This window comes from Melanerpes formicivorus, unplaced genomic scaffold, assembly GCF_026170545.1.
Source record: "Melanerpes formicivorus ecotype bairdi unplaced genomic scaffold, bMelFor1.0.p_v2 SCAF_64, whole genome shotgun sequence".
NCBI lineage: Eukaryota > Metazoa > Chordata > Aves > Piciformes > Picidae > Melanerpes > Melanerpes formicivorus.
This window is the reverse complement of record NW_027142416.1, coordinates 2,246,255-2,272,788: the sequence shown is the minus strand read 5'-3', so window position 1 is coordinate 2,272,788 and position 26,534 is coordinate 2,246,255. Positions and strand designations below refer to the sequence as shown.

The 26,534-nt window shown below is 42.5% G+C and overlaps 1 protein-coding gene across 9 annotated transcripts in view; it reads right to left on the bottom strand.

Moving 5' to 3' along the window:
- The window catches only part of FAR2 (fatty acyl-CoA reductase 2), a 142,750-nt gene that overhangs the window by 37,493 nt on the left and 78,723 nt on the right, over positions 1-26,534 (bottom strand). For all 9 annotated transcript variants that reach the window (XM_068162416.1, XM_068162417.1, XM_068162413.1 and 6 more), the window contains one exon: positions 1,429-1,604. In XM_068162416.1, coding sequence (XP_068018517.1) covers positions 1,429-1,604 — 176 coding nt within the window. The remainder of the gene's footprint in view (positions 1-1,428; positions 1,605-26,534) is intronic.

Here is a 26,534-nt window from a genome sequence, read left to right as displayed (position 1 = left end):
AGTGAACAGATGGTCACATTCGTTGTATGCGTTGAACTGGAAGAAAGAACACTTTTCTGCCCACAATGGAAAAGGCTAAGGAGCAGGTAATATGTTCATCCCAGAAGCAGAAGCTTCAACAACACATACAAGATTAAGAATAATACAGTGTACACTAAAGAAATTAATTACACTATCATCAAAGAGAAACTGAAAATAGTCAGATGAATGAAAAAAAAAAAACAGAAGAATGTTTGGATCACAGTGTCTAAACCCAAAAAGGGTTTTTTTAGCATGCTGCTGTAAAAGAGCATTTTCTACTTATTTCTCTTCCTCCTGCCCTTCCAGCAGGGTGGATGATTCTACTTTTGCTATGCTTCATATAAAAGTTAGTCTTCTATTTGATTGTAATCCTTCGGAGAGGGGATGAACAGAACTGTGCTCAGAATACAGGCCCAGCATTCACAGTTCCTTTAGCCTTCTAGGGGAGTATCACCAAAACCCAGTGGTTTGTTACTCTGTTTTCTCTGTTTGTACTAAAACAGCATCTACTAATATTTCAATGTAACACAATTTCTCAGATTTCTGCCCTCAAGAATTCTGTCTGCAGAACTCCCTAAATGTTCTGCATGTTGATACCAGTAATTCATTCTGCTGCTGCTTTCCTAGTATCTCAAAAGCTGCATCTCCCTTACCTATCAACTCTACGTATTCTTTTGCACGCTTTGGAATTCTGATGTGTTTTAGTGTTTTTCAAAACGCTCTGAAGATCCACACTATCCTTCTTGGTCTGTTGATGGTTATAATTTGCATAGAAGCATTTACACATCCCATCTTGGTTTAGTGGCTTATTTCTGCTGTTCTTTCTTAATGGAAAGCCTGCCTGGACAGACACTCCCAAGGGAGCTCGTTGAGAAACTGCACAATTATCACCAGTTAATGACAACAAGTGGTGGGTATTTTAAAGCTTGTGATAGACTATTTTCCTAAACAACATTTCATTTCTCTCTTCAGTTACTCAGTGACAAAGAAAGGCCATTAACACTAACTTCAGAGACAGACACAACATGGTTTCACTCCAAGCTGTCTTCAGCTAGTTCTTCCAAAACATGTCCCTCTTGACCTAAACCATGTTTTTCCCTTCCCCAAATTTAGGTCACACTTAACTACTATTTTACAAGCAAAGCTTGTAGTAGTTCCTTCTGTTCCCATGGAAATCTGCCAAGATACTTCACTTTTGACGTGCATACATGCACATGACATTTTCAGAGCATTTACACTGCACATTCAGCACAGAACCACGTGTAGCGTGAAAACGTTAAGTGGAGCATTATTACCACATTATTACCATTATTACCAGACAAGAGATGCACTGAATGGTGTGTTATGGGCTGTTGTGCATTCTGAATCACGCTTGGGCACATACAGAAAGCAGAAAGCAGGACATACTTCAAGGGTTCATCAAAGCGAACTGTTGCTGCACAGTGGAAGACAATATTGACCCGGGTCAGAAGCTCCTCCTCATCTTCAGCACTGATGGCCAGCTTGGGCTGAGTGAGTTCAGCATTAATAGGCTTAATCTTCTCATGGAAATTAGGGCAGTCTTCTCGGACCCTGTCAAAGACCTTAAAGCACAAACAGAGAGAGATCAGGTACAGAATTAGGCTCCTGAGATCACTTTGAATAGAAGCCAGTCTGATTACGTCAGTCAATGAAGATGGCACAAAAGAGAATGCCTGGTGCTTTCAACAGGAGGACAGGTGAGATGATGGAATAGTTCATTCACTTGTTTTGTCCCACAGGAAAATCTCATAGGGGAAACAGAACAAAAATATAGGAGTTAGTGCATTGTCCTGAAGAGACAAATGAATCTCCTGTGTACCTTATTTCACTGGACAGCCACTGACATTCCTTTATCTCCATATCTCATGCAATCACTTGTTATTTGACCTCAAAGACTGCCTGTAAGGAGCTAAAAAGGAGAATAGAGTATAGAGTGGGAAAGCCTATGAAGCATTAGACCTAGCAATTTTCTTGATGGTTCTACAAAGGACTTGAGAAGAGGAAAGGAACTGAACACATTCTGCTTCCTCCTCTTTGTTTGCTGCTCCTTCTCTACTGTTACTCTTTGCTCATGCTAGATGACTCTTGTGGGGACCCGCCTTCGGGGTGGAAAGGTGAGGAATCTCAATAATCCATACTGCTTTAAGCTCTTGACTGCAATTTTGCTTGACAAGTGTGCAGCCAGCTGGCCTCTCCAGCTGTCTTCCAGCCCTATCAGTACGATCCACACCTCTTTCCAACACACAGTTTCTGCCCAGCCTTCTGCAGAATGACAAGACTGTGCATCTGTCCTCTGTAAAGAGAACATTTTAATATATTGTTCTGTCTGAAGACTTGTCCAAAATCAGCATCTGGTACCCTGCTCTGCCTGCAATTGCAACAACTGTGCACAAACCTTCTGAAGCAAGAAGGAAATCGATGCTGCCATTACCTGAAAAGTGTCTAAGAGAAAACAGCAGTTTCCTCAGTTCCCATTTTTGCTTAGCAAGTAGCTCAGAGTCTCTGACATAGCAGGTGTGGATGCAGTTCTGCTTGCTGTGGGTTCTGCCTGCAGAGCTTTCATTTGGTACATGTCAGGCAAAGAAGATGAAGCCTGGATTTCAAAACACTATGTGAATTTGCTGGAAGATTAAAAACTATCATCTTAAGTTTCAGAATCATCTGTTCTAAGGGCTTTGTATTGCTGGCCAGCACTATAGTGTTTGAGCAACTTTACCAACAATAGTAGTAAGAGTTAAATCCAAAAAGCTCCCCCCTTTTGGGGTAGAGACCAAAAGAAGAAGGGTAGAAAGTACAAATACAATCTAGAGGCTGTGGGATCTGCAGAGTTATAATCTCAAAGGATAACCACACTTCAAAGGTAACCAGATTCCCAACAGGAATCACTAAGGACTGGGAAAGACTGCTGGGGGATGCTGGGGGCCACTATCTTTGGAAGCATTTAAGAACTGTCTAGATAAGCACTGCCAGGAAGGGAAGGGCAGGGTTAGGGTTAGGACTGAAATTTCCCGGGAGCTGGAGGACAGGCCAGCTGGTTTCTGAATAGCAATATTTTTCTTGGATGTTTCCTCTATTCTGTAGCTTACTCACTGGAAACACCAAGTTTTTCAAATCTCTTTAGGATCATGTTTTCCTAGAGATTGTTCTGTCTTTGATTTGCCCAGTGTTGACGTAAGAGTGGAAATCGTGTGACATTAAACATACTAAAAGAAAAGTTGTATGCTAACAACAGTTTCTTTATTGTTTAACTAAGGGATTACCATCTTTCTGCTTATCTGACAACCAAAACTAGTTAAACCTCAATGTTTTAAGGGATGAAGAAGTGGTAAGAAAATTATTATCCTTTCCCACTATGTAGCCACTGTACCTGACTACCTATATTTTCCTTTAACACTCAGCTGCACATCCTTCATGAACCTTAAAGGTGAGCAAGTTACCATCTATGAGGGTATGATAATGTCAATTGCTCTCAGCTGCACCCCACTACAGAGGTGAATCAGCAGTGTCCTCTAGGTGAAAGAACAGATTTCTAGACAGAGAAAGTAATCATGGACAAAGATGTTTGTGAGAAACAGATAGACTCAATTTCTAATGACTTATATTCAGAATCAGGTCCTAGCAGCGCTGTAAAAATTATCCTCCTAATAAGAGGATGCTAGATTGGCTGTCCAAATATACATCATTTCATGAGAGACTCTACCCAACTAATCTCAAGACACAAAATGTAAAGTTTCCTTTGTATTTGCTTTACTTTGGCATAAATAACGCAGGGAAAGAATGAATCAGCCCTTTCTCCATTTCAGTCATGGCATATAAAAAGAAGAATAGTATTTCTGCAGTGCCAACCTTACTTTAACTTGCAAAGTTGTATTTTGCCAACACACCATCTCCTGACACTTCCTACTGCAGATAATATCCCCTTCAGTTTCCATGCCTACTGCTAGGCATTGCCTACTACCACCTGCCAGTCAACAGCTTTAGTTTTTCTCTTCTATCTTGGTTTGAGTGGACAGAAAGGTATTTTATCCCCCAAATGTGTAAAATAAAAACACTCACACAGAATTGGAGGTCAAATGTGATTCACTGCATTTCTCTGAAGGATTGATGGCAGTTTCTAAACGCAAGCTCACAAATCAGCATACTGCTTTGGAAACCTTCTGGATCACAAGAACATTCAGTTCATTGTCACCATGAAATCAGAAAACAGGATCAGCTGCTTAATCAAAGTCTGCTGCCTCTTTTGTTGACTCTGAAGATTTCAGACTTGTCAGTGCTTCACAGGAAATTTAGACAGAACAGATGCAGCTTATTTGACATGGTCTCCTATAGTTCAAGGAGTGCTTAACATAGAGGTGATGCTTAATCTGCAGGTAAACAGTAACTGCCTCTCTATGTTCTGATCAACTCATCCAGAGCATATATAATAAATCCCCAGTAAGGACCTGAGGCCTAAGGACTGTTCCTTCTTTTCTTTTTAGAGGCCATCTGCCAATACAGAATATACTGAATGGACAGAAGTGGGCTGATGTGCTGTGCTGGGTGAAAACACTGGCCAAGTTACCAGTACTCCATAAGTGACATATGACATTGTCAGAAAATTCTAGTGAAGAGAAAGGAAACACGTTTGATTTCAAGCTGGCTAATACTAAACTGAATCAGTAATAATGTATCCTGACTTCAGCGTGGTTTAGAGCAATGTATCCCAAGGGTAACACTGTTGCCTTGACCAAAACAGAGTAAATGAACCAAATTGCTGCTACTCTCATTTCGAACCTCACACGAGATGCAGTTTCTGCACAGCCTGTGCTGCCCCTCACCAGAGGGGAAATATTTGCTGAATTTTTCTCTTTTTAGAATCAGGCACTCCCCATTTATAATAACAATACTCTGTGATTCAAATTAACATTGTCAAGCACTTACTCTGAAACAGAACACCTAGAATTTCTCCTAGCAGTATTGTTGGGTGATAAGCATCTCTTTCCTTATTCTTATGCTCTTAAGCTTTGACCTCCCATCCCAAAGGGCATCTGTAACTCTGTGTTCTCTGCTCTTGCCTTGAAGTATGTCATAGTTCAGAAAGAGTTCTGCCCATCAATCTTTAACTGGAGTTTTTTTCCATACCACAGAGATAAAGAAACTTCAAACAAAGGGCAAATTGCACATTTATGGAACAGCACAGCTGAAAAATAAAGAAGCCACTGAGCAATGCAAAATGTCAAAGGCTTTGCTTCTTCCTCGGGACACATTTTCAGTGAAGCAAATACAAACTACTGAAAACCAGAGTGCCTAAGTCATGGTCTACAAAAGGAGGGGAGAAACGAGGTCTCCTTTTTGTTTGGTGAGTTACCTAACACTATTTCCTGTGTTCTTCCCTGCTGTGGAAGGTTCATCTTCCAAAGTGTTGAATAAACACATCCCAGCAATGCAAGCTGTGATGGAGGTGGACTGCTGCTCTTCATCACATTAACAGCAGTCTGTAACTCACTGTAGCTCCTTCAGTGATAGCACTCTCAGCTCTCCCTCCACCAGAACAAGGCCAAATGCTTTCTGACTGACCCAGGAAGCATCAAGGGTTTAAGGGTGGCCTAAAGAGGTAACCTTCTTTCCTCTTGTGGTACAAAACCAGCAATCAATTCAGGCATCCAAGTCACACAATTTTCACCAGATGTTGCCAGCTGTTTGCCTTTTATTTTTTTTCTTAAAACTACTAAAGAATTGTCTTCTCTGGTGCACAGGGAGGGGGGCAAGTATATTTAATAGGCACTGGGATTTTAGATATCTTCTCTAGGAGGATTAACAAAAGATGGTAACTTAGATTACAGTATGCCCATTTCAAGGCACTACTTCATGAGAACATTTCAAATGGAGACAAATCAGAGAATTACCACAAAGTGTATCTCATGTATGTGGCACTAGTGAGAAGATTAAGGCTGAGAGAGCTCAATTAAGAAAGGAAGGAAAGCACTAAACCAGAAAAGCTTCCATGCTTTCAGATGAAGAAATGGAAGGGATTGCTTGACATAATTTAGGAGAATATAAGCATGAACTGCCTCTGTAAAGGAAATACAATTTCTGCTTAGTAAGACATAGGCTAAGGGGTAAAACACTCTGGCAGCAATTCCTTTAAAGAACAAGGTGTTCATTGGGTGGACAGCATGATTTTTAAAACAAGATGTTTGAAATCTCTCTTTTGGACAGAGCATTTGTGAATAAATGCTAGGGAACAGACTGTATCTAGATAAACAGCTCAACACCCTGGAGTACATCTCCATCCCTCTGTGATTTCAATGACAGCATCATAAATGTATACAAGCAACCACCACAAATTTAAATGACTGAAGGCACCGAAGTGATGGAAGTAGCTCTTTAAAAAGCACCTGATCCCTGCAGCTCTATACAGAGGACAGAACTTGCCCTACTTGCATTCTCCACAACACAGTTTTGAAGGAAGGAAGGTGCAGAGCTACTTTTATAATTGCCATTGCAGTGAACTGGAGAAGTAACTGGGCAGCTTCTTGAGGAGAAATGTTGAGCCTGCAATGACTGTTTAGCCCAGTGCATTTCCAGCAGTGCACATCAGCATTGCTCAGCCAAGAAATGCATGAGAATGCCACTCAGGCAGCACTAATGGGGATAGATCCTTTTCTTTCCTTTGTGCACACTCTGCCTCATTTCATCCTCAGAAAGTTGCTTTGGAGTATGGCTCTTCTCAAGGCCAATAATGCATAATTCATCTAATCAGTTAGAAAGCAGGCGGCTTAGCACTCCCCATTACAGGGAGACAAATGGCGCATGCTTCAACCTAGAGCTATTGCTTGCCCCTGAGTAGAACTAATGTAGTAGAAATACAGTGCCCATGACCAATGTCTAGCAGATAAAACAGCTGATTATTTAAAGATAAAGACTACAGAAACAAAGAGATTACAGGTGGTAAATTTCAATATAGGTCAGCTAAGGCTAATATGTACAACCAGCTACTTAGGATGTGGTTTTATGTGGCCAATTTCCTTGAAGACTGGCTGCTGACAAAGCCTGATGTTTTTTAACTAGAGTACTTGGGTAACATGCAAGTTAATCTGCAGTGGTAAAAGGAACTACTTCAGAGCCAGGCATTGTAGGCAGAAGCACTAGGGACCTGACAGGCCTGGAAAAGCTTCCTGTGGTCTCCAGTACCATCCTGTGAGTGGGTGGACAACCCACAGACAGAATATGGAGCTTTTTTACATTCATCGCAGATGTTCCCTGTGCCCCTGCGTGGTACTCGGATATCACTATAAGCATTTGATGGTATGCTTGACATTTAAAACAGAGGAAGAAGTTGAACACAGGGAAAGAGAACAGCAACACTTGGAGCCTGTCCAGACAGGTTTTGAATGACTCCAGAGATGGAGTCTTCACCACCTCTCTGGGCAGCCCGTTCCAGTGATCTAAAGTAAAGAAGTTCTTCCTCATGGTTAGATGGAACTTCCTGTGTTCAAGTCTGTTCCTATTACCACTTGTCCTGTCACTGGGCACTGCTGCAGTAAGGCTGGACCCACTCTTATTTATAAGCATTGATAAAATCCCCCCTCAGTCTTCTCTAGCCTAAAAAGTACCAAATCCCTTAGCTTTTTGTTCTTAGTCCCCTATTCATCTTTGAAGCCCTTTGCTGTTTCCTCTCAAGCAGTTTCTTTCTTGAACGGGGGAGCCCAGAACTGGACACAGATGAGGCCTTAGAGGGCAGAGCAGAGCGGAAGAGAACCTCCCACTCAATGAGCTTGCCAAACTCTTCTTGATGTCTGGGACTTTCCCAGTGCCTGCTCACAGCCTCAGTGGTGACAGCGATGTCCTTGCCATCAGGGGGAGGGACCGTGATATTGGATTTGTATATAGAACAGAACAGAACAGAACAGAACAGAATAGAATAGAATAGAATAGAATAGAATAGAATAGAATAGAATAGAATAGAATAGAATAGAATTAACCAGGTTGGAGGAGACCTTTGAGATCATCCAACACCATCTAATCAACTAAACCTTGGCACCAAGCACCACATCAAGTCTCCTCGTAAACACCTCCAGTGATGGCGATTCCACCACATGCCCAGGCAGCCCATTCCAATGGCCAATCTCTCTTTCTATGAAGAATTTCTTCCTAACATCCAGTCTACACCTTCCCTGGCACACATTGAGACTGTGTTCTCTTGTTCTGGTGCTGGTTGCCTGGGAGAAGAGACCAACATCCACCTGGCTACAGCCTCCCTTCAGGTAGTTGTAGAGAGCAAGAAGATCTCCCCTGAGCCTCCTCTTCTCCAGGCTAAGCAACCCCAGCTCCCTCAGCCTCTCCTCATAAGGCTTGTGCTCACCAGCTTTGTTGCCCTCCTCTGGACACGTTCCAGCAAGTCAACATCTTTCCTAAACTGAGGGGCCCAGAACTGGACACAGTACTCAAGGTGTGGCCTAACCAGTGCTCTGTACAGGGGTAGAATGACTTCCCTGCTCCTGCTGGCCACACTGTTCCTGATACAGGCCAGGATGCCACTGGCCTTCTTGGCTGCCTAGGCACACTGCTGTCGCATGTTTAGCTACCATCAACCAGTACCCCCAGGTCCCTTTCTGCCTGGTTGCTCTCCAGCCACTCTGACCCCAGCCTGTAGCGCTGCACGAGGTTGTTGTGGCCAATGTGTAGAACCCAGCATTTGCATGTGTTAAATCTCATGCCGTTGGACTTTTCCTCACCTTTGTTACCATGTTTCTATCCCTGGCCATGTGACCTACTGGAAAAAGAAACAAAACCGTGGGGTGTCGTGCGCAACTGGCTGCAGCCGAGCAAGCAGACTGGCTTCCCAGCCGAACGCCAGCCCACACCAGCCCCGGGCGCGGTTGAAATTTGCCGCGGCTGGCGTCACGATCATGAGCAGGCAGGCACGTGAGAAGGTGGCTATGCCAGACCTCACTGTCTGCTTGGAGCTCGCCGGGGTGCTCCTGTAGCCTGAAAAGGAACAAAGAGTGAAGTGCCTACCGAGGTTGTTGGTCCCAGGTGCCAGACCCGAGTCAGCTTTCTAGGCGAAGGAGCTTTCTAGCAGAATATATTAGCATATGTTTAATTTTATTGTTATTTTCATTAACGCTGTTTTAGTTTTCTTTTCCAGCTCTTAAATCTCTCTCCCATATTATGTTTTTCTCCCCTGTTGGGAAGTATCTGCCCCTCATTTAGTGGCTGGCTGACCCCTAACCCTTGACACTATCATAAACTGATTTTCTACAGTGTCACTATTCCAAGCAAGCAAAGAAGTAGAGAGTTGCAAGTAATCCTTGATTTCCATCCAAGGAGCTTATGAATTTAAAACTTCCTTAAGAAGATAGAACCATCTGTCCAAACAGTGTCCAGCTACTTACTGCACAGTGTGGCTCTGCAAGGACTGCTCTTACCAGTGTCCAGCTGTAATTAATATTCATTTATCATGTTCAGTTCTCAGAAACATTTATGGAAACCCTTCAGAAACAGTGGCAGGAGCCTGGGTGTCACCAAGCAGGAGGCATAGTCTTGTTTCAAAATAAAGATACCTGTTGTTCAGAGGGCCACATCACGTCAGATTGTGATAGTAACACTTCTCCCAGGAGCAGATGTCATTTAGTTCCTGGTGCAAAGATCAGAGAGTTGCTGTAGATGGCTCAGTTACAGCACACCAAAATTTTCTGCCTACCCTTCCATTGCAGTTGTACCTGACTAGAATGCTTTGACAGGGCTGATGGTAAGAGTCAAGCCAGATGATGCTTCATGAATCCTGCAAGACTTTTCTTTCTTTAAGGTGGTAAAAGAATGATTTTTGTTTGCAGCTAGATAGGAGTTTATCTTGCTGCTTCTTTTTTCTTTTTTTTTCCTTTCCCCCCTCCCCTCCCCTTAACAGTAGAGAAATCCAGATATTTTAGTATGTAAGGAAACACACATGCATTTTAAAGAGGATCAGGAAAGCCAGATCAAGTGTCCCTAAGCCAAGCTCAGGTTTTAGCTCACTCTGACATCTGTCAGAGACTGCTGAAGGGAATCAACCAGCGCGAACCCAGCTTACCATCTCTGACACTCCTATTGTTTCAGCCAAAGGCCTACTCATAGAATTATTAGGGTTGGAAGGGACCTCAACAATCATCTAGTTCAATGTTCAAGCTTTCTTATCGGAGGATCAGTGACTCCAGGCATCTTTCACACTGACATGCAGTGCTCATCTCACTCACAAAATATCCCAAATACAGTACAATTATTAACAGAAAAGTCACTTTTCCCTGCAAGTATATTTTTAGCTCATGCTGCTTCCAATGGAAACCAAACATTCATCTAAGCTGAAATGCAATCAATGTTTTCTGCATGCTCTGTCCTTGGCTTGCAGATCTAGATTGCACCTATTAATTTTATGCTACCCAGTACATAAAAGGCAGAAAGGTGAGTACTTGGGCTAATTACACTTGAGTGTAACAAATCACTTGTACATATATCACCAGAATAAGCAATGTTTCCAGCTAGGTTGAACAGCAAAACGTTGTTTGTACACAAAAGTCTCTTCATCTGTCTGAGCAGGGATTACCATTAATGAGCCTGTGTCCTTGGCCCTAGTCCTGCGAGGATATAAACTACTTTAATGCTTTAATCTACTGGTGAAAAACCCTGGCTGAAGGAGTGAAGAATCAGCAAGCAGAACGTACCACAACCAACTACAGGTACTGAAATGAGCCTCTCATCCCACACAGTGCTTTCACAAAGAAGAAATACACCATGCTCTGCAAATGCTACTTGCATGAGGAGACACATCCTAACTATGTATTCCACAGAGGGAAGAACAACTCACCACTACATTCAGTTTCCACCTGTTCTGCCATATTGGCTAGAGGCAGCCCATCAATTCCCAGATTTGTCTGCATATGGTAAACAGTCTGATTTCAGGATTAACTGGACATGGGTAGGGGAGTTTGGGGATGCAAAGTTTTCCAAAGTCACTTGCACCCAGACAACCATATAAGTAATACCATATATAGTCAAGATTGCTTATGATTGTACTGAAGAAAACACCAAAATAGGGCATGGATGCAGCAGAAATGGGACCAACTAGAAAAAAAAAAGTAACTGGGGATAGAGGAGGAGCTTGGATGGAGAAGGAGGTGCAAGGGTGGTGAAAAGACACGTACAAAAATACAAAACTGGAAGCTAAGATGTAAAATCTGGTACACAATAAAGGAGAACAGGATTTTTGTGTCAGTAGGAGTGCGGACACCTACACATGGTGATGAAGCTGACCTTTGAATTCAAGTTCACGGCAATGCTGGAGGGACTCCTGTTGCTAACCTATTCAGACCCGCACCATGTCTCTGTCTGAATGAGTTGGGGGTGTAAGAATGGAAAAAGAAGGGACAGAATTAGAGTGGGAAGGGAGATAGAATTGCAATTCCATAGCAGCTGGGTGTGATTCATTAAGAATGATAATTAGTAGCTTTGTATTTGTGTGTGTACTTTCAGATTAATTATCATCTAATTGCTTTATTAGTCTCTATTGCTTAATTTAAGTCTCTTCATTCAGTTATGCCTCAAGCCTGCAACCTGAAGGGGAGTGGCAGACTCATAGAACAGCACACGAGTACAGCCTTTGGCTCAGCAGCCTGAAAGCCCAGCTCTATCCATTAATCAACAGGGGCAGCACCACCCCACTCAACTAGTCTCTGTTCTCCATCTTAAAGAGTTTCTGCAACTGCTTCACAAGGCCATTCCTGTCAACTTGAGGGAACCACGACAGTATGAGCAGATCTTCCTCACTGAACTCATAACTGTAATAGAGGGACTCCCATACTCTCTTGGTCCCCTGCTTTCCTTTGTGCTTTCCTTTTGCAGTACCTTTTCCTGGTCCTGCAGTATCACTCACTTTCCACCTCTCCAGGATTCCAAGAACCCTGAGCAGCTCTGTGGGAGTGCCCAAGCAGGAAAGTGAAAGTACTGCTCTGCTACATCTATGGAAGATAGTCTCTGAGGTGGCACATGCCCTAATGATGAACTTGTTGTGTCTTTTTTTGTCTTGGATTATCCAGTAGAATATCAGCTAATGGTTAAGTATCTCATGAATGGGTTCCTCTAATTTCAAAGGTATGCTGTTTTCAGACCCATTTTTGCAGCAATAGTGTCTAACTCACTAGGTTAGTGGGGCTCTAAGGACAGAACAAGAAAATTCTAGTCTGTGGAATTTTCCTTACATTGAATATTTTATGGCAGTTCATCCCCTTCAAATGAAAAGCAGTTTTGGCATCTTCTCTCCAGGGATAATAGCACAGTTATTATCTCACCATCATTCACTCAATTTGTTACTTAGAGCATTGCAATTTTATCTACTTCAGAGTGAGTAAAAACGTACTAAACCAAGAATATCTTCTTCCCTTTTACACTGGGTGAGGTGACTGTTCAAAACACTGTGTTTCCTTCCCACCCACACGCCTAAAAGCATCTCCTGAAGAGGCTCACATTATATATCTGATCATCACTATCTGAACCAAGAGAAAAAACAATTAATGCATAATGACACTGATCTACATCTTATGAGATACGGAGATCAGCAATGTGCCATTGTAGAAAATGAAGCTGAGGAGATAATCTCCAAGATTAAAGCCCATTTCTGAAGGGATGCTAATGAATGTCTGTGGCTGCAGCCACAGAAATGTGCATTTCTTTGCATGTTGCTCAAAGGATCTTGGCAGTTTAGATATAATTGTACAAGGGCAGATGCCAGTGCTGAAACATTACTGCAGGATGTTTTGTGTGGGTAGCTCTGCAGTTTTATTTACTGGACATTTAGTTTTAAAGTGGACATTTTTACTGTAATGCCAAAGGGGAGCAGAATTAAGTTTCAGACTGCTTAGTACTTCTTCTCTCAAACCCAAGACATTCTATTAAACTATGGTTTGTCTTCAAAGCTTTGTCTTCAAAGCTTTGTCTAAACTATGCTTGTTAGACAACTGGGTGAGAATTCCCTAATAACTGTGGCCCACTCCATATTAAAAAGCTCCCTATAGATACAGACTACAAAATTACCTCCCCTGAGCTGTGCTGGGTCTGCAGGCCTATAGACCTACCACAGCACTTCAGTAAAAATAGTGATCAAGTAAATCCTGAAACAGTACTGCCAGATAAGAAGGGGCCACTTACTGAACTACTTTCAGTTTTCGCACTGGTAAAACTGAGATGCTGTTTATCTAGTTCCCAGCTGGTGGGATGCTGATACATGCTGAAAATGAAACACCAACTTAACAAATGGCTGGCATTAAGAGACTTAAGAGACTACTCATGACTGAGCAAACAGCCCACAGTACTGGGTACTTCTTTAGTAGGAGAAAACCCTACTAAATGGGGAGAGACTTTAACCTACCCAGTCAGCAACCTAGTGTCAGAAATTGCTCTGCGTTGGTCATGACAGTCATTATCAACACTGATAAGTAAACCATAAGTACATTTTTATCAAAAACCTGTGGACTGAAATTAGCTTAAATGAAGGATGTGCCCATTTTAACTGTACATATTATTAGTGCCTCTAGAGGATGATGTTTTCTGAAATCTTTCTTTATGCAAACTGCCTCCTCCTCAGGGAAATGAAGCGAGGGGCACCCCTAGCGTGGTATCTTTGCAACTCCCATCACTCTGCAGCAGGACACATCTGAGACAGACATGGAGCACAGTCTCCTGCTGCTTCAATTCCTCCAATGTTTGAGGATACACCTAACCGGGCAGCTGCCTGGTGAGCAAACCCGTACTGCTGCTTGTGAAAGGAAGCCCAGGCAAGGCAAATGCATCTGAATCTCTACCAATGTCTCAAAGGTACCTACCAGTCATCCCAGGTATGGTTTACCACTCTCTTTTTTCTCTCAAGACCTTCAAAGGTACCACATATGACAGACGCACTTGACCCCTAGCTGAACATTGGTTCAGGCTGACTACGGAGCAACTTATGCCCTGTGGTCAACCTGCAAGCTGGAGAGTTCCTGGCTCAAGTGCAAGGAAATGAAGGTGCCTTGGAAAAATATTTTAAAGGTGGGTTTTGAAGCCCCAAAATGCAAAGATAACCAACAAACAAGATAGCATAGGTAAAATAAAGACATCTGTCTTGTCTATTGTACTGACTAGCAGCCAGCTAGTAAACATTAACATCAAAATTAACCCAATCTGAGCTCTCCCTGAACTGCAGCTAGACTGCAGGACAGGTGACTCTCCCCTTGAGCAGAGACACTTTGCAAGGTTTGACATTCCTTACTTTACACTAAATATCTTCCTTTGATCAAGGCAGAGATATCCCTTACCTGCAATGGATCCTCAGTAAGTGACCAGTAGCATGCTGCATAAATACTAATGCAACACTGCTAATCCACATAGCTACTTAATATTATTATAAACATTGCAGAAAAATCATCCAAGCCTAAGATTTGGCCTAGCAACACTGAAGCTCTAAAAGAAGCTTAGAAAAGGGAGCCCACTCACAGAGTGAGAGGCCAAGGGGCAATGGTTTTAAACTGGAGCTGGGCAGACTTAGCTTAGACATACAGAGAAAGTTCTTCACACTGGAACAGGTTCTTCATACTGGAACAGGTTGCCCAGGGATGTGGTGGAGGCCCCATTGCTGGAAACATTCAAGAACAAACTTGATGTGGCCCTAAGCAACCTGATCTAGTTAACACCCCTGCTCACTGCAGGGGGTTTGTACAAGATTACTTCTAAGGGTCCCCTCTGACTCAGTGTATTCTGTTCTCAGTCTGAATCTCGTGACTCAATGGGAGTGTCATCCTCACTCTTTACAGCTCCAGATTCTGTGTCTATCATTCTGACTTGGTTCTAGCTCCATTTTCCTTTGTATCTTTCTTCCGTGTAGTAATTAATAAGGTGAATCTTTCCATCAAACTTACTGAACTGTGGTAAACCACTGCTAAACTTTCTTAAACTCCATCAAAATTATTGAACTCTGTCCAATTATTATTTTACCTCTATAAAACACATTGCTGCTTCTCTCTTTTGAGCAAGGTACACTCCAATCATTTGTGACACCAGGTGAAAATTAGACTTAAGTTGACTTTCATCAGAAATTCTCAATGGTTTCCTACACCACCTTCAAGGAGCTAGATATGAATCTGTAGAGGCAAAATTCCTGCTGGTGCAGAATTCTTCCTTTTATTTACCAGTTTTAACTGCTTGGTTTTATGCCCTGCTGTGCTCAATGACAAATACATCAGCATTTTAAAAAGAAACAGCTTAGAAGACCTTTTACACAACAGAGCTACTAGAGTGCTATTTCTTTAACAGGGAGAAGGAGATGGTGGAGTCACCATCACTGGGGGTGTTTAGGAGGAGACTTGATGGGATGATTGGTGCCATGGTTTAGTTGATTAGATGGTGTTGGATGTTGGGTCGGACGCGATGATCTTGAAGGTCTCTTCCAACCTGGTCTGGTCTATTCCATTCCATTCCATTCCATTCCATTCCATTCCATTCCATTCCATTCCATTCCATTCCATTCCATTCCATTCCATTCATACAACAGGCAGCATTGCTTTGTAGTTCATTTTTGTGTTTATATTATGGTTATCTTTCATATTCCTATTCTTCATCAAACCAGCTGGTTAGATTCATTCTTTTTTTGAGAGTTGGTCTTAGTCACTAGAGTCTGCTCACCAAGAACCATCTGTTCCCCAAGACTTCCCTCCTACACACCATGGCAGAATTACGCCTACAACGAGTTTCTTCTATTAGGAAAGAAATGGCTATAGGAAGCTAGGTGATATGAGTCTCTGGGGAAACAACACAAGTACTCATGGCTCTGTTCATTATCATGATTAAGGCATTTCTGTGCAATTCCCACTATTCAAAGACTGACTCTGGAGAGTAAGCAAACCTGTCTACTCTCCCAGAGTCAGAATTTAATCCTAAACATAATGCTCTAAGATGTAGTGGTATCATCAGAAGCAACAAATGAGAAAATCTGTCCAACTTCTTTTTGTCAGTCATCTGAGAAAACAGCTAAGAGAGGACACACTGTGTTTTGCTCTCCCCTTCAAGCCTAATGGCGGCAGTTCAATCACAGAGCCTGTGCCTATGTTCATTCAGTGTAAATGGGAGTAGTTTCACTGACATCACCTACTTTATCTAATGACACAGCTCTTATTTGTCCTATGTGAAAGTTCATCTTAAGGGTTCTCCTGCAGTAACATACTCACATTAAGGAGGGCAGCTAGCCGAGAGGTTGACCTGAGGCTGACTTGAGATATAGATATAGATTTACCAGCTTCAGCTCACTGCTCTGCAGTGATTGCTGATTCCCACTCTCTTGCTACAATACCAACTGTGCAAGACCTGTGCAAGATGTGGGGATAGGAAGGGAGTGAATGATATCGTGCCAGTTCCCTTTCCCTTTCCACAGTCTGAGCCCTGATTTCACTGAGTGAGTTTTATGTGCAAGTTAGGGGTGAAGCTCTTTAAATTACTTCCTCTGCCTCTGACCTTTTCATGATGGTGTAAGAGTCACCTAATCATTCTGACTCAGACTCATTCAGCTACCTTAACTAACTGCTTGCCTGGAAGAGTTTAATCAGATTAAACTGAAAGAGCTAATACATCTATTATGAAAGTATCATCTTGCATCACATCCATTACATCTGCCAAATAGTAATAATGAAGCATGAGCCTTAGCTTGGGGGCTTCGTCCAACATGCAAGATGCAGATGACAGACAGGAAGATGGGCTGCAGCCTGCACTTATGTGTTCATGCTTCACCCAATACTAGGATCAAGTGCACCCTGGGTAGCTCTCACCTTCATTTATATCACTCCAGTAGGAAGGCAACTTGCAGTGAAGGAGTGAGTGAGTAAATACAGGCCATGCCTTCAACAGAAAACTGGGAAGGAGTAAGAAAACCAAATTCTGTTTTCAGATCAAAGGGGATACTACTGAAAAAATAATTTCTCTTGCACTTTACCTACGCAGTATTTCCACTCAGTCCCCAGTATGATCTGCTGATCTAACTCCCTGGAGGCATGCTGCTGACTTTAGAGAAAAATCTAACCTCTTTAAACAAAACGTGCAAGTTTTCAGAACAGAAATGGCATTTCATGGCACTTCCTCTTTCCAGTGTTACACCTCAGGAGCCCAGGCATCTTAGCAGTGCAGGGACCTGCCTTTGGAGTCAAAATCCAGCCAGCCTTGCAGTTGGAATGAAAGTTAATGGGAAGAAGAGACAAGGAGCACTGAGTACATTAAATACAGTGACTGTCAGAGGACAGGAACACAAAGTGAGGTGTAGGCAGAGACATTATCCAGAGGCACAAGAAGTACCATGTGGGAGCAAATGTAAGGTGCATTTGTTCACAGCCCTTGTACTCTGCAAGGGATGTTTCAATCAACCCCCTAAGCAGCCTGACCAGGCTGCTGGGAACTCTTTCCATTTGGGTCTCATTGTAGTTTATAGGAGGAAGGGATTGATTTAGGTGTTTAAGTCACAACACTATCTTTTTATATTTTTTTATATATATATATATATATATATATATATATATATATATAGTTTACTTAGAATACTATTTTTTCCATCCCAAATGTTCAGTACAGCCTGAAGTCTCATTTTGTTGCCTCAACAACAGCATGCACAATTAATTTCAAAATCCAGTTACTCTTTAGTAATGTATTTTCACTGAATGTCTCCTTTTCTGGACACTGTGTTTATCTTATTTTGTTTTGTTTAATTTTAGCATAAATGGCTTTGGCCATGCTGGTTTCATGTTCTGCTGATCCTCCTGATGCCAGGGGTTTGAACATCTATTAGTACATGAGTGATCTGATTGCTTTCCTAGAGAGCATCTGCATTCCAAGGAACTCACTGCTTCCAGAGGCACACAGCCCACAGAAAACAAATTTAAAGAGAGCAAGCTCAAAAGTTATGTAAGTGGCCAGGGAATGGCACCAATTAAATGTCCCCAAACCTTCCAGATTAGATTAGAGGCAGAAGGGACAGAAGTATAACTACAGGTCTCCAGGCATATCTTTTGAGTTGCAAATAGGGTTTTTTGGATAAAAAATTCCATTAATGCCAAAGTATTACACATACATTCTTTGTAAAGAAGTGCCATATAATTTTTCAGGGAGGAAACAGACACGCAGATGTGAAGTGGCTTACCCAAGGTCACACAACTAAGCAGTGGAAGAACTGGCAGGAGAACATAGCTATTTTAAAGCCCTGTAACAGGTCATACTCTTTCCTTAACCAAGAGTCTCTTTCCTGAGAGCTGCCACTTGAGTGCCAAAGTAACATTAAAATTATGACACTGACTCAAATTTAGGGTTAAAAAAAAACCAACAACAAAATCCAGCACAGATTTTAGGATTTGCAATATTCAATCCTTGCACAGAAGTGTAAGAAATTGTATTTAATAGAGACAGGATGCATTGGAGTAAATACTAACAAACCTAGGTGACAGGCCTGTGAAAGAATCTCTTTGTAGGTGCCCCGAGCATTCCTCTGTTCATTGTTTATCTGTCTGACAGTAGGGAGACCACAGGCCCCCAGGGAGGAGGAGAAGGAAGAAAGCACATGGGGGAGGAAGAGTAATATCACCCCCAGAGAGTATCAGCCCTTAGGGAAAAATGTAGAGATGCTGTTAAGGACAGAATGCCTCTGCTTCCCTCCAGGCAGGCTGGCAAAATCATTCTTTACAGTACCAAGCTTACAAACAAAGAGGGTAGGTAACTGCTTTGCTTTTTGTACCTTTACTCTGCTCCCCATACATTCTAATCAGGGCCTAACATTTATCTGGAGGAAAACTGCCTAGGAGTGGCAATTCTAACATGTCCTGCACGGTTAACACAGTCAGGAAATGTGGAAATTGCTACTTGGTGATCCAGGGGTTTCATGTAAACAAAAGGAAAGGGGTAAAATTTGGCCTCAAGGGGACCCTGCCGCGATTAAGAGACGGGACGCAGATCAGGCTGCGTCCCGTCTCTTAATCGCGGCAGGACCCATCTGAGGGTTAGGAAGGAGTAACTGAGGCATATCCTGGCAATTAAAATAAATATATGTGTAGCAGCTAAGGTGGAAATGCAAAAGTATCTTCTCTGCACTTGACAAATCAACACAGAGGTAGCTGTGCCACCCCCATTTGCTAATGTAGGGGCGTAGTGTTATATGAAAAACATTTACAGGAACGATCTCAGATCTTAAAAGCACCTTTCAAGGGATTTTCTTTTTGCCCATTTTGTGTAAATGGATGGATAACGTTCAGTTGGGTTAGGCTCAATGTATGTCACAGCAGGGAACCAATGCCTCAAGATTGCTAGAGCTCATCTCCTCGTGTCCCCTTCAGCAGGAGGTTCATCCTTGCACTTTATTACAAACCTAAGCAAGGCTTCACCACTGGGCATCTGGCATCACAAATGCTTGCTCCCTCTTGCTTCAGTTACTCTGCCCTTCCAACTCTTATGCTCTTATGAATCAAGGACATTTGCTAAAATATCCTTTTGGAACCTCTCAAGGAAACTAACCAAGTCCTCTACTTTGACAAATAACACACAAATGCATTTTTTTTTCCCTGCAACTGACTCTGTCCAGCACAAAGGGCAATTTAGCAACACACACTTCTGTGCAAAAGTTGTGCACTTTACATATTTGCTTTCTCCTGTTGTCAGGAAAATGATCACCTTTGAACCAAAGACAAATTACAACTTCACAGATACCTGGCCCCATTTACATGAACCTACATCAGGTTATTCACTGCTATTTGAAATACAAAATGGCACACACAGAGAGCTAATATTGTGTACAATTGGCTATTCAGTGAAATTGAAAATGTAGTAGGAGAGAATTAGTTTTTCAGCCTGGTTTCCAAGGAAACATTCCCAGCTACTATTGGTGGAGGTTATGGGTTGACTGCCAAGCCTATGACTTCCTTCGCTCCTGGTCCATCAGCTTGATTTCTTTTATCATCTGGTCTTTCCTACCGAAACACATCCTAATACAGGGGGAAGGATTTCTTAATACATGCAAAATAATAACTGTTTCCCAAACAGCCTCCCCAAAAGAGAGACACTCAAAAAGCAGTAGCAGAAACTAAAGAAAAATAAAGTAAATAAGTGTATTTGAGTAAATGTGATATCCAGATTTGTATAAATACAAGTCTAGGCAATGTTGATAAATATCTACTGGGGATAAAAATGCAATTTTACTGTTTATCCCTAACAAGCAGATGGGATCCCACATTGCCATTTTCAGGAGCACAAACACATTCCGAAAACAAAAATGAAACAAGGAGGAGTTGAAGAATCTGCGTGCAGGTTTTTAACCAAATGTGCCACTAGTAAGGTGAGATTTTGTAACCCTTTAGGACACTTGCAGTTTCCACAGTTACAGCATTAGCAGATGATGACTCCAGGAAGATCAATCACCAATGCCATTGCTTTTTGAAGACAAGGGGCAATACACACTGGAGTACATTTCTAGGACAGAAAACAGTCCACAGCCCCACAGGCAGGCAAAGACCCACGCAGGAGGCATTGATGCCTTGGTCTGGTCCATTCTTGGCTGGTACACAGGAAAAGAGGGCAGTTGGATATTTTCACACATGCAGAAATGAAGTGTTACTCACAATGCTTCATGAAAGAGATACTCGGAGATGTATCACTGCTGCTGTTTCTACTTTAGTCCTTAGTTGAGTTTCTGCTTGCTCTTTCTTTGTGCCTTGTCAATGAAGAATATGGGGAATTAGGGTAGTTCTCCTCTTCATCAAGGAGGAAGGGGGTTTGACTCCCTCTCTTCTTCCCAGGGCATTTGCATGAGTCCAGAGTGCAGTATTTTTGCTGCTGTAGTGGCAGGAGATTAGTATGGCTCTTTTTAAGGACACTACTAATAATATCCTCCGGAGACCAGAGAAAATTTCTAGGAGCTAGTGCCTCTCTGCCCAAGTGACACCCAGTCTTCCTCCTGAGACACATCAGTTACAAAATATGGACACCCAGGAGAGTGTTCTTTGGGTTCTTTTAGACAGCTGTAATTCATCTTTCTCTGGACCGCAATATGTTCTTTTCCAGAAATGTCTTGCATTGCAATTGCCTCTGCTCATGCTTTCTCTACCCCTCTCCTGCCCTTTCCTCCCATCTAAATTGCATACTAGCGAACACCTTCCTCTACTTTCTGTAATACAATTCCATCTCCATTTGGTTAAAATTCTCAAAATTTCTCTTCTTGGTCATGCACAATATCTCCAGTGTCCTTCCACCCTATTTTCCAGGACACCTTCAGCTCACAATCATGCAACCAGCAGCAGAGATAAAGGGCTGTGTTTTATATTAATAACCAGGTGATGAACTAGGCTTAATAGCTTCAAAATTGGAGCAAGACACGCTCTGCTTGTGTAAAAGCACAAACACCGAGGCTGCTATGAGCTGAACCTGACCTTGATTGCTTCAGAGCAACACAAACTGTGCATTTTCCCTTTGCTATGAAAGTGTCCCTCAAACTTGTGATTTGTTTTTGCATCCCTTCCCTCCTACTATATATTATGCAGACTGAATTTCTTCCTTTGTGGTCTACACAGGAAAATTAGGAAATTAATTAATTAGGAAGAGAATAAGAGAAAGGGTAATTTTTGTTTTCCATTTCTGCCAAAAGCTCATGCAGAAGTTTTCCTCTGAGGACATGGTGCTAGACACTGAAGGCAACAGAAATGATGGGTGCTTTCAGGAGGATGGCTGAGGAGGAGTGCAGGCTGGAGGTGCCAAGCAGGTATCTGATGTCAGCACTTTGTTTCACAGGGTGCTGACAGAATTAGCACATCACTGTAACTCAGCAGAGAGCCTGCATCCAGAGGCAGTACTGAAGAAAAGCTGCTTGCAACCTGGATAAAGACCATTTCACGGTACCACTGCTCTCACCTTTTACCCTGCCAACCTGCATGGGCCCAGGACACTGGGGTTGACCTGTCCCACCCCTAGCACTTCCCTAGTGCCATCCAGCCAGGGCCCTGCCCAGCAGCAGCTCCTAAGGTAGAGTGTACTGAGGCACCAACCACCCCACCCTGTAGGCATTTTACTGCTTTTTGTTGTTATTGCCGTTCCAGGGTACTCCTCCCTCAAAGCCCTTGTTATGCCTTTGTTTCCTGGTAATAAACGTTATTTTATTACTCGGTAGCAGGTGTGTGAGGGTGCTGGGAAGGCACAGCACACACAAGCAGGAGGGCTGGGCTGCAGCGATCCTGTGTGGTTAGGCATTGCTCCCACGGCTTAAAGGCACGTGGGCTTGAGGCAGAAAAAGCAGGGGAAAATGTCCTACAGACAGGATACAACTGAGACGTTGCTCAGAAATTGGCAGCTTGTAAAGCTTGATTTACATATAAGGATTTTTATCTCTGTGGGCTTGTGGGCTGGCCTATCAAATTGACACAAGGTCACAGCAGCATAATTAAAAATGGAGGCCTGATAAATTCGAACATTGCTCTAATTATATTCTAGTGTGAACCCACTTAGAACCCACTTAGATTGCTTGGGATAAAGGTGAAACTTTTCCAGTCATGTCATCCATACAGGAACAGAACATCACAAGGGTTGACATTCCTGTACTGAACTAAACTAAGTGGAGAAATTACAATATCATTGAAAAAATTGAGTACAGAATAAGAGCAGTGTCATCATTTGATACTAACCAACACTGAAACTGCTAGAGAAATCAGAAGCTGTCATTTTGCTTTAAGCCTGCAGCAAAATCTGCATTACACAGCTTTATTTATTTTATGGACTTCAGCTCTCAGCATGACATGCTTTCTGTCCAGAGATCTGAGTGTATTTACAGTGTACCTCAGGAGATAGGAACAAGTCCATCAACAAATTCTACTTTAGTTTGTTTGTGGTTAATATTTTACACAAACATTAAATACACTCCTCGTCAGTAAAACAATCTGAGGGCAACACCTTCTCTTTCAAGGTTCCAAGTAAAATGATAACCTTTGAAACAAGAACTGTCTCCATCAGGCAGTTTGACAACTGATCTATATCTTTATGACTACATCTTCTTTTTTATATATATATATATATATATATATATATATATATATATATATATTTACACACTGCCTAAATCACTCTCAGAAAGACAGAAGCAAAAGTGGAAAAGTTCTTCTAGGTCCCCAGGTGGGATTAGCCCAGAATATCAAGATACTGATGTAGTTCTGTGGATAAGTCTTCTTGACAGGACAAAAGCTGATACATACAGCATTACTCCCATTAGTATGCATGGGACAAATGGTTACTATACCTGTAGTGCACTTCAGATATGTATTTGACTTGGAGTTTTGTTGCTTTCCTTTCAATAAGGCAATAGATTTTTCAAGTTCTCTTTTTGCCCCTAGAGCTGCCACAGGCTCTCAGCTTTAATGTTATGTCATTCTAGTAAATGGTACAGCATCTTGCATGGTTAGATTGTAGGCTCACTGTGCATGTGTTCTTATTAAAAACAGCACTGTTTGTCACAGGCATAAATGAAGAAAAAAACAGTGTTGGAATGGACCTCCTAAGATCATCCTCTGTCCCAGTGAGACATCAAACTGACACTGTTGAATGTGAGGTTCACTTTGCAGGTGCAGCTGAACAACACATGTGTACTTAAGCTGTTTGATTTGTGGACATTACAATGCCAGCTGAAATCTTACTCAAATCTTACTCTATTCTGAAACATCAGTTAGGATGCTTGTACTCTGTAGTGAAATACATAAACACAGAAGACAAGAAGATTCATGGACTGTATCAAGTTAGAAAGGATCCTCAAAGGTCATCTTTTTAAACTTCCAACTACACCAGGCTGCCCAGGGCCACATCAAGTCTGATCCTGAATGTCTCCACAGACAAGGCCTCAACCACACCCCTGGGCAGCCTGTTCCAGTATTTTACCACTCTCGTATCTCAAAGAACTTCTTCCTGATGTCCGACATAAATCTACCCTGCTCCAGTTTCAAACCATTGCCCCTTGTCCTATCACTTGAAGCCCTTCTAACCAGCCCTTCCCCAGCCTTCCTGTAGGTCCCCATCAGATACTGAAATAGAGCTCTAAAGGTCTCCTCAGAGACTTCTCCAGGCTGAAGAGTCCCAACTCTTTCATAGCAATTCACGTGGGTTAAGCAGACCAAACCCATAGCAATTAAAATAGAAGCTAAAAGAAAAAGATTAAAAGACTTGTAAGAAGTAAGTTTCTAGTATGCTCACCCAAGTGCTAGAAAGAGAGGCATACAGAAAATCCTTTACCTGAGAGAGGAAGAAAAGGAGAGCAAATGCTGAATCCCATTTGGGGAAAAGGACAAGCTTTCAGGAGTAAGGGATGTGTATTGCGCTGAGAGGGAAAAAAGACATACAAAGAGGTATGGAATAAAGCACTTTACTTCCTAAAGGTAGATGGTCTTTATGGTCAGCTGGTCTGGTTGTTCTGGACATGCTCTTATTGGGTACTTTTTAATCAGCATCCATGTCATGGTTTACAGAAAGACAGATTGCTCTTTTAACTCTTCCAAAAGGGGGAAAAGAAAACCACTCACACAAAGGATTGGATAGAATTGAAAAGTTTAAATGGAAATGCTGTTTACAACAACATACAAAATACACAGATTTCATAGTCTGGGTTTAATGCAGAAGCTCATTAAGCCAAAGTTTCACACAAACCTCCCTTAAAACCAGGCTAATAAACCTAAGCTTTCATGTCCCTCCCTGCCAAGCCTCTCTACCCTCCATACCACACCATTGTGACGCAGCACAAAATTCTGCCTGGCTCCTCCAGGCCTAATTGGCAACACTGCCAATGTCGACACCAGGCCTTACTCCCCCATCAAGGAGATAAGAACCTGGGCACTCTTCCCAGGAGGAGGGAGGGAGGGGGAAAAGGGAAGAAAACTGATTTTTCAGCCAGTTTTATAGGGATGCAGGTCTTATGGGAATGAAACACATCTTCTGGTCCACCTCCTGGACATTCTGGCCCCTCTGGAGGTCTGTAACTTCGTGGTTCTTAAAGGCTCCCACAGCCTCAAACTGCCACAATCCATAAGACTAAGCCTGAGATGAGTTAGCATTGTCTTACAGAAGATGCCTAATACAGCTGTAAAATCACTATTACAAGACTTTGTTTTGACAAGGGGTTGCTGTTGAACACTTCAGGTAATTCTCCTCCTCCTCCACTAAACATACTGCTTTACTCAACCCTCCAAAAATATGAAAGGATCTAGCGGGTGTCCCTTGCTTTGCAAACAAGGGTATCAAAAACATGATTTGACCCTTGCAAGGGCATGGCTTCATAGCCAAAGAAAAGAGGACAGCAGTGTCTCAGCAAGGTGGATGATGCCACATGTACAGGTCAGGGGACAGCACTTCAGTCACCTTGTTTCAAGCATGACATATGTTTGGTCATAGGTGCAGAGTGCACCAGCTGAGACAACTGCCAAGCTAAGATATAACCAAACATTGAGGGGATTGGACGTGGCACTTGGTGCCATGGTCTAGTCATGAGGTCTGTGGGGACAGGTTGGACTTGATGATCTTTGAGGTCTCTTCCAACCTTGGTGATACTGTGATACTGTGACACTGTGATTTTCCTTCTGAACATCCCTGGCCAGCAGCTATTCCAGTACATCAAAGAGTAAGGAAGGCTCTTCAGGGAATGCTTAGGGGCAGGCACACTCAGGCTGAGCAGCCCAAGCTAACCAGCAGTGGCTATGGAAGCTGTCTAGATGTCAGGTCTCCTGGCAAGCAGCTGCATTTCAGTTCTGCAGACTCTGCAATGTGAGTGATCAAGCAGGTAGGTGCAAACTCTCGCCTGTGTATGATGAACTGCACTCTCCAGTTCAAATCCAAGATACAAATATACACTGATTTCTTCCAACATTCACAAAGACTGCACTTAAAACTCCACACTGCTGATAGGGAAGTGTGCAACTCTACCACCCTGTTCAAAGGGTAGCCTCTGAAAGTGGGAAAAGTGAGCTGTGGAAATACAGATTGGTGAGGAAAGGTAATTAGGAAACATTGCTGACCATCACCCAAATATGGTGGTGGCTCACTCTCAGCAGGAACACACAGATGGCAGGCACTGAATCTCAGCAAATTTGTGTCTTAGTCCCCCCCATTTCTGCATCTGCAAAGATGGAAAAGGTCAAACAATTTACTTATTGTTGACTATAGCTGCTGAGGTACATGGGAGGGACAAGTGACCTGACAAAGGCAGGAGGTGAAGGAAGTTTGTGAAGAAGGAACTGAGCAGATGATGGCTGTAATGCTCTACTGATCACTAACTATAAATTAGATTTAGGGCTGGGCACAATACTTTCATTGGACTTGCCTTGGAAACGTAATGATGCAACTGGCATTGCCCATGTCAGAGTGAAAGTGTGATCAAAACCTGCTTTGGAGATTGCTGGGCTAATGGGCAGTGGGGAAACGGCTTGATAGGCCCTGAAGCTGTCAGAAAGAAATGGAAGTAGTAACAGGGG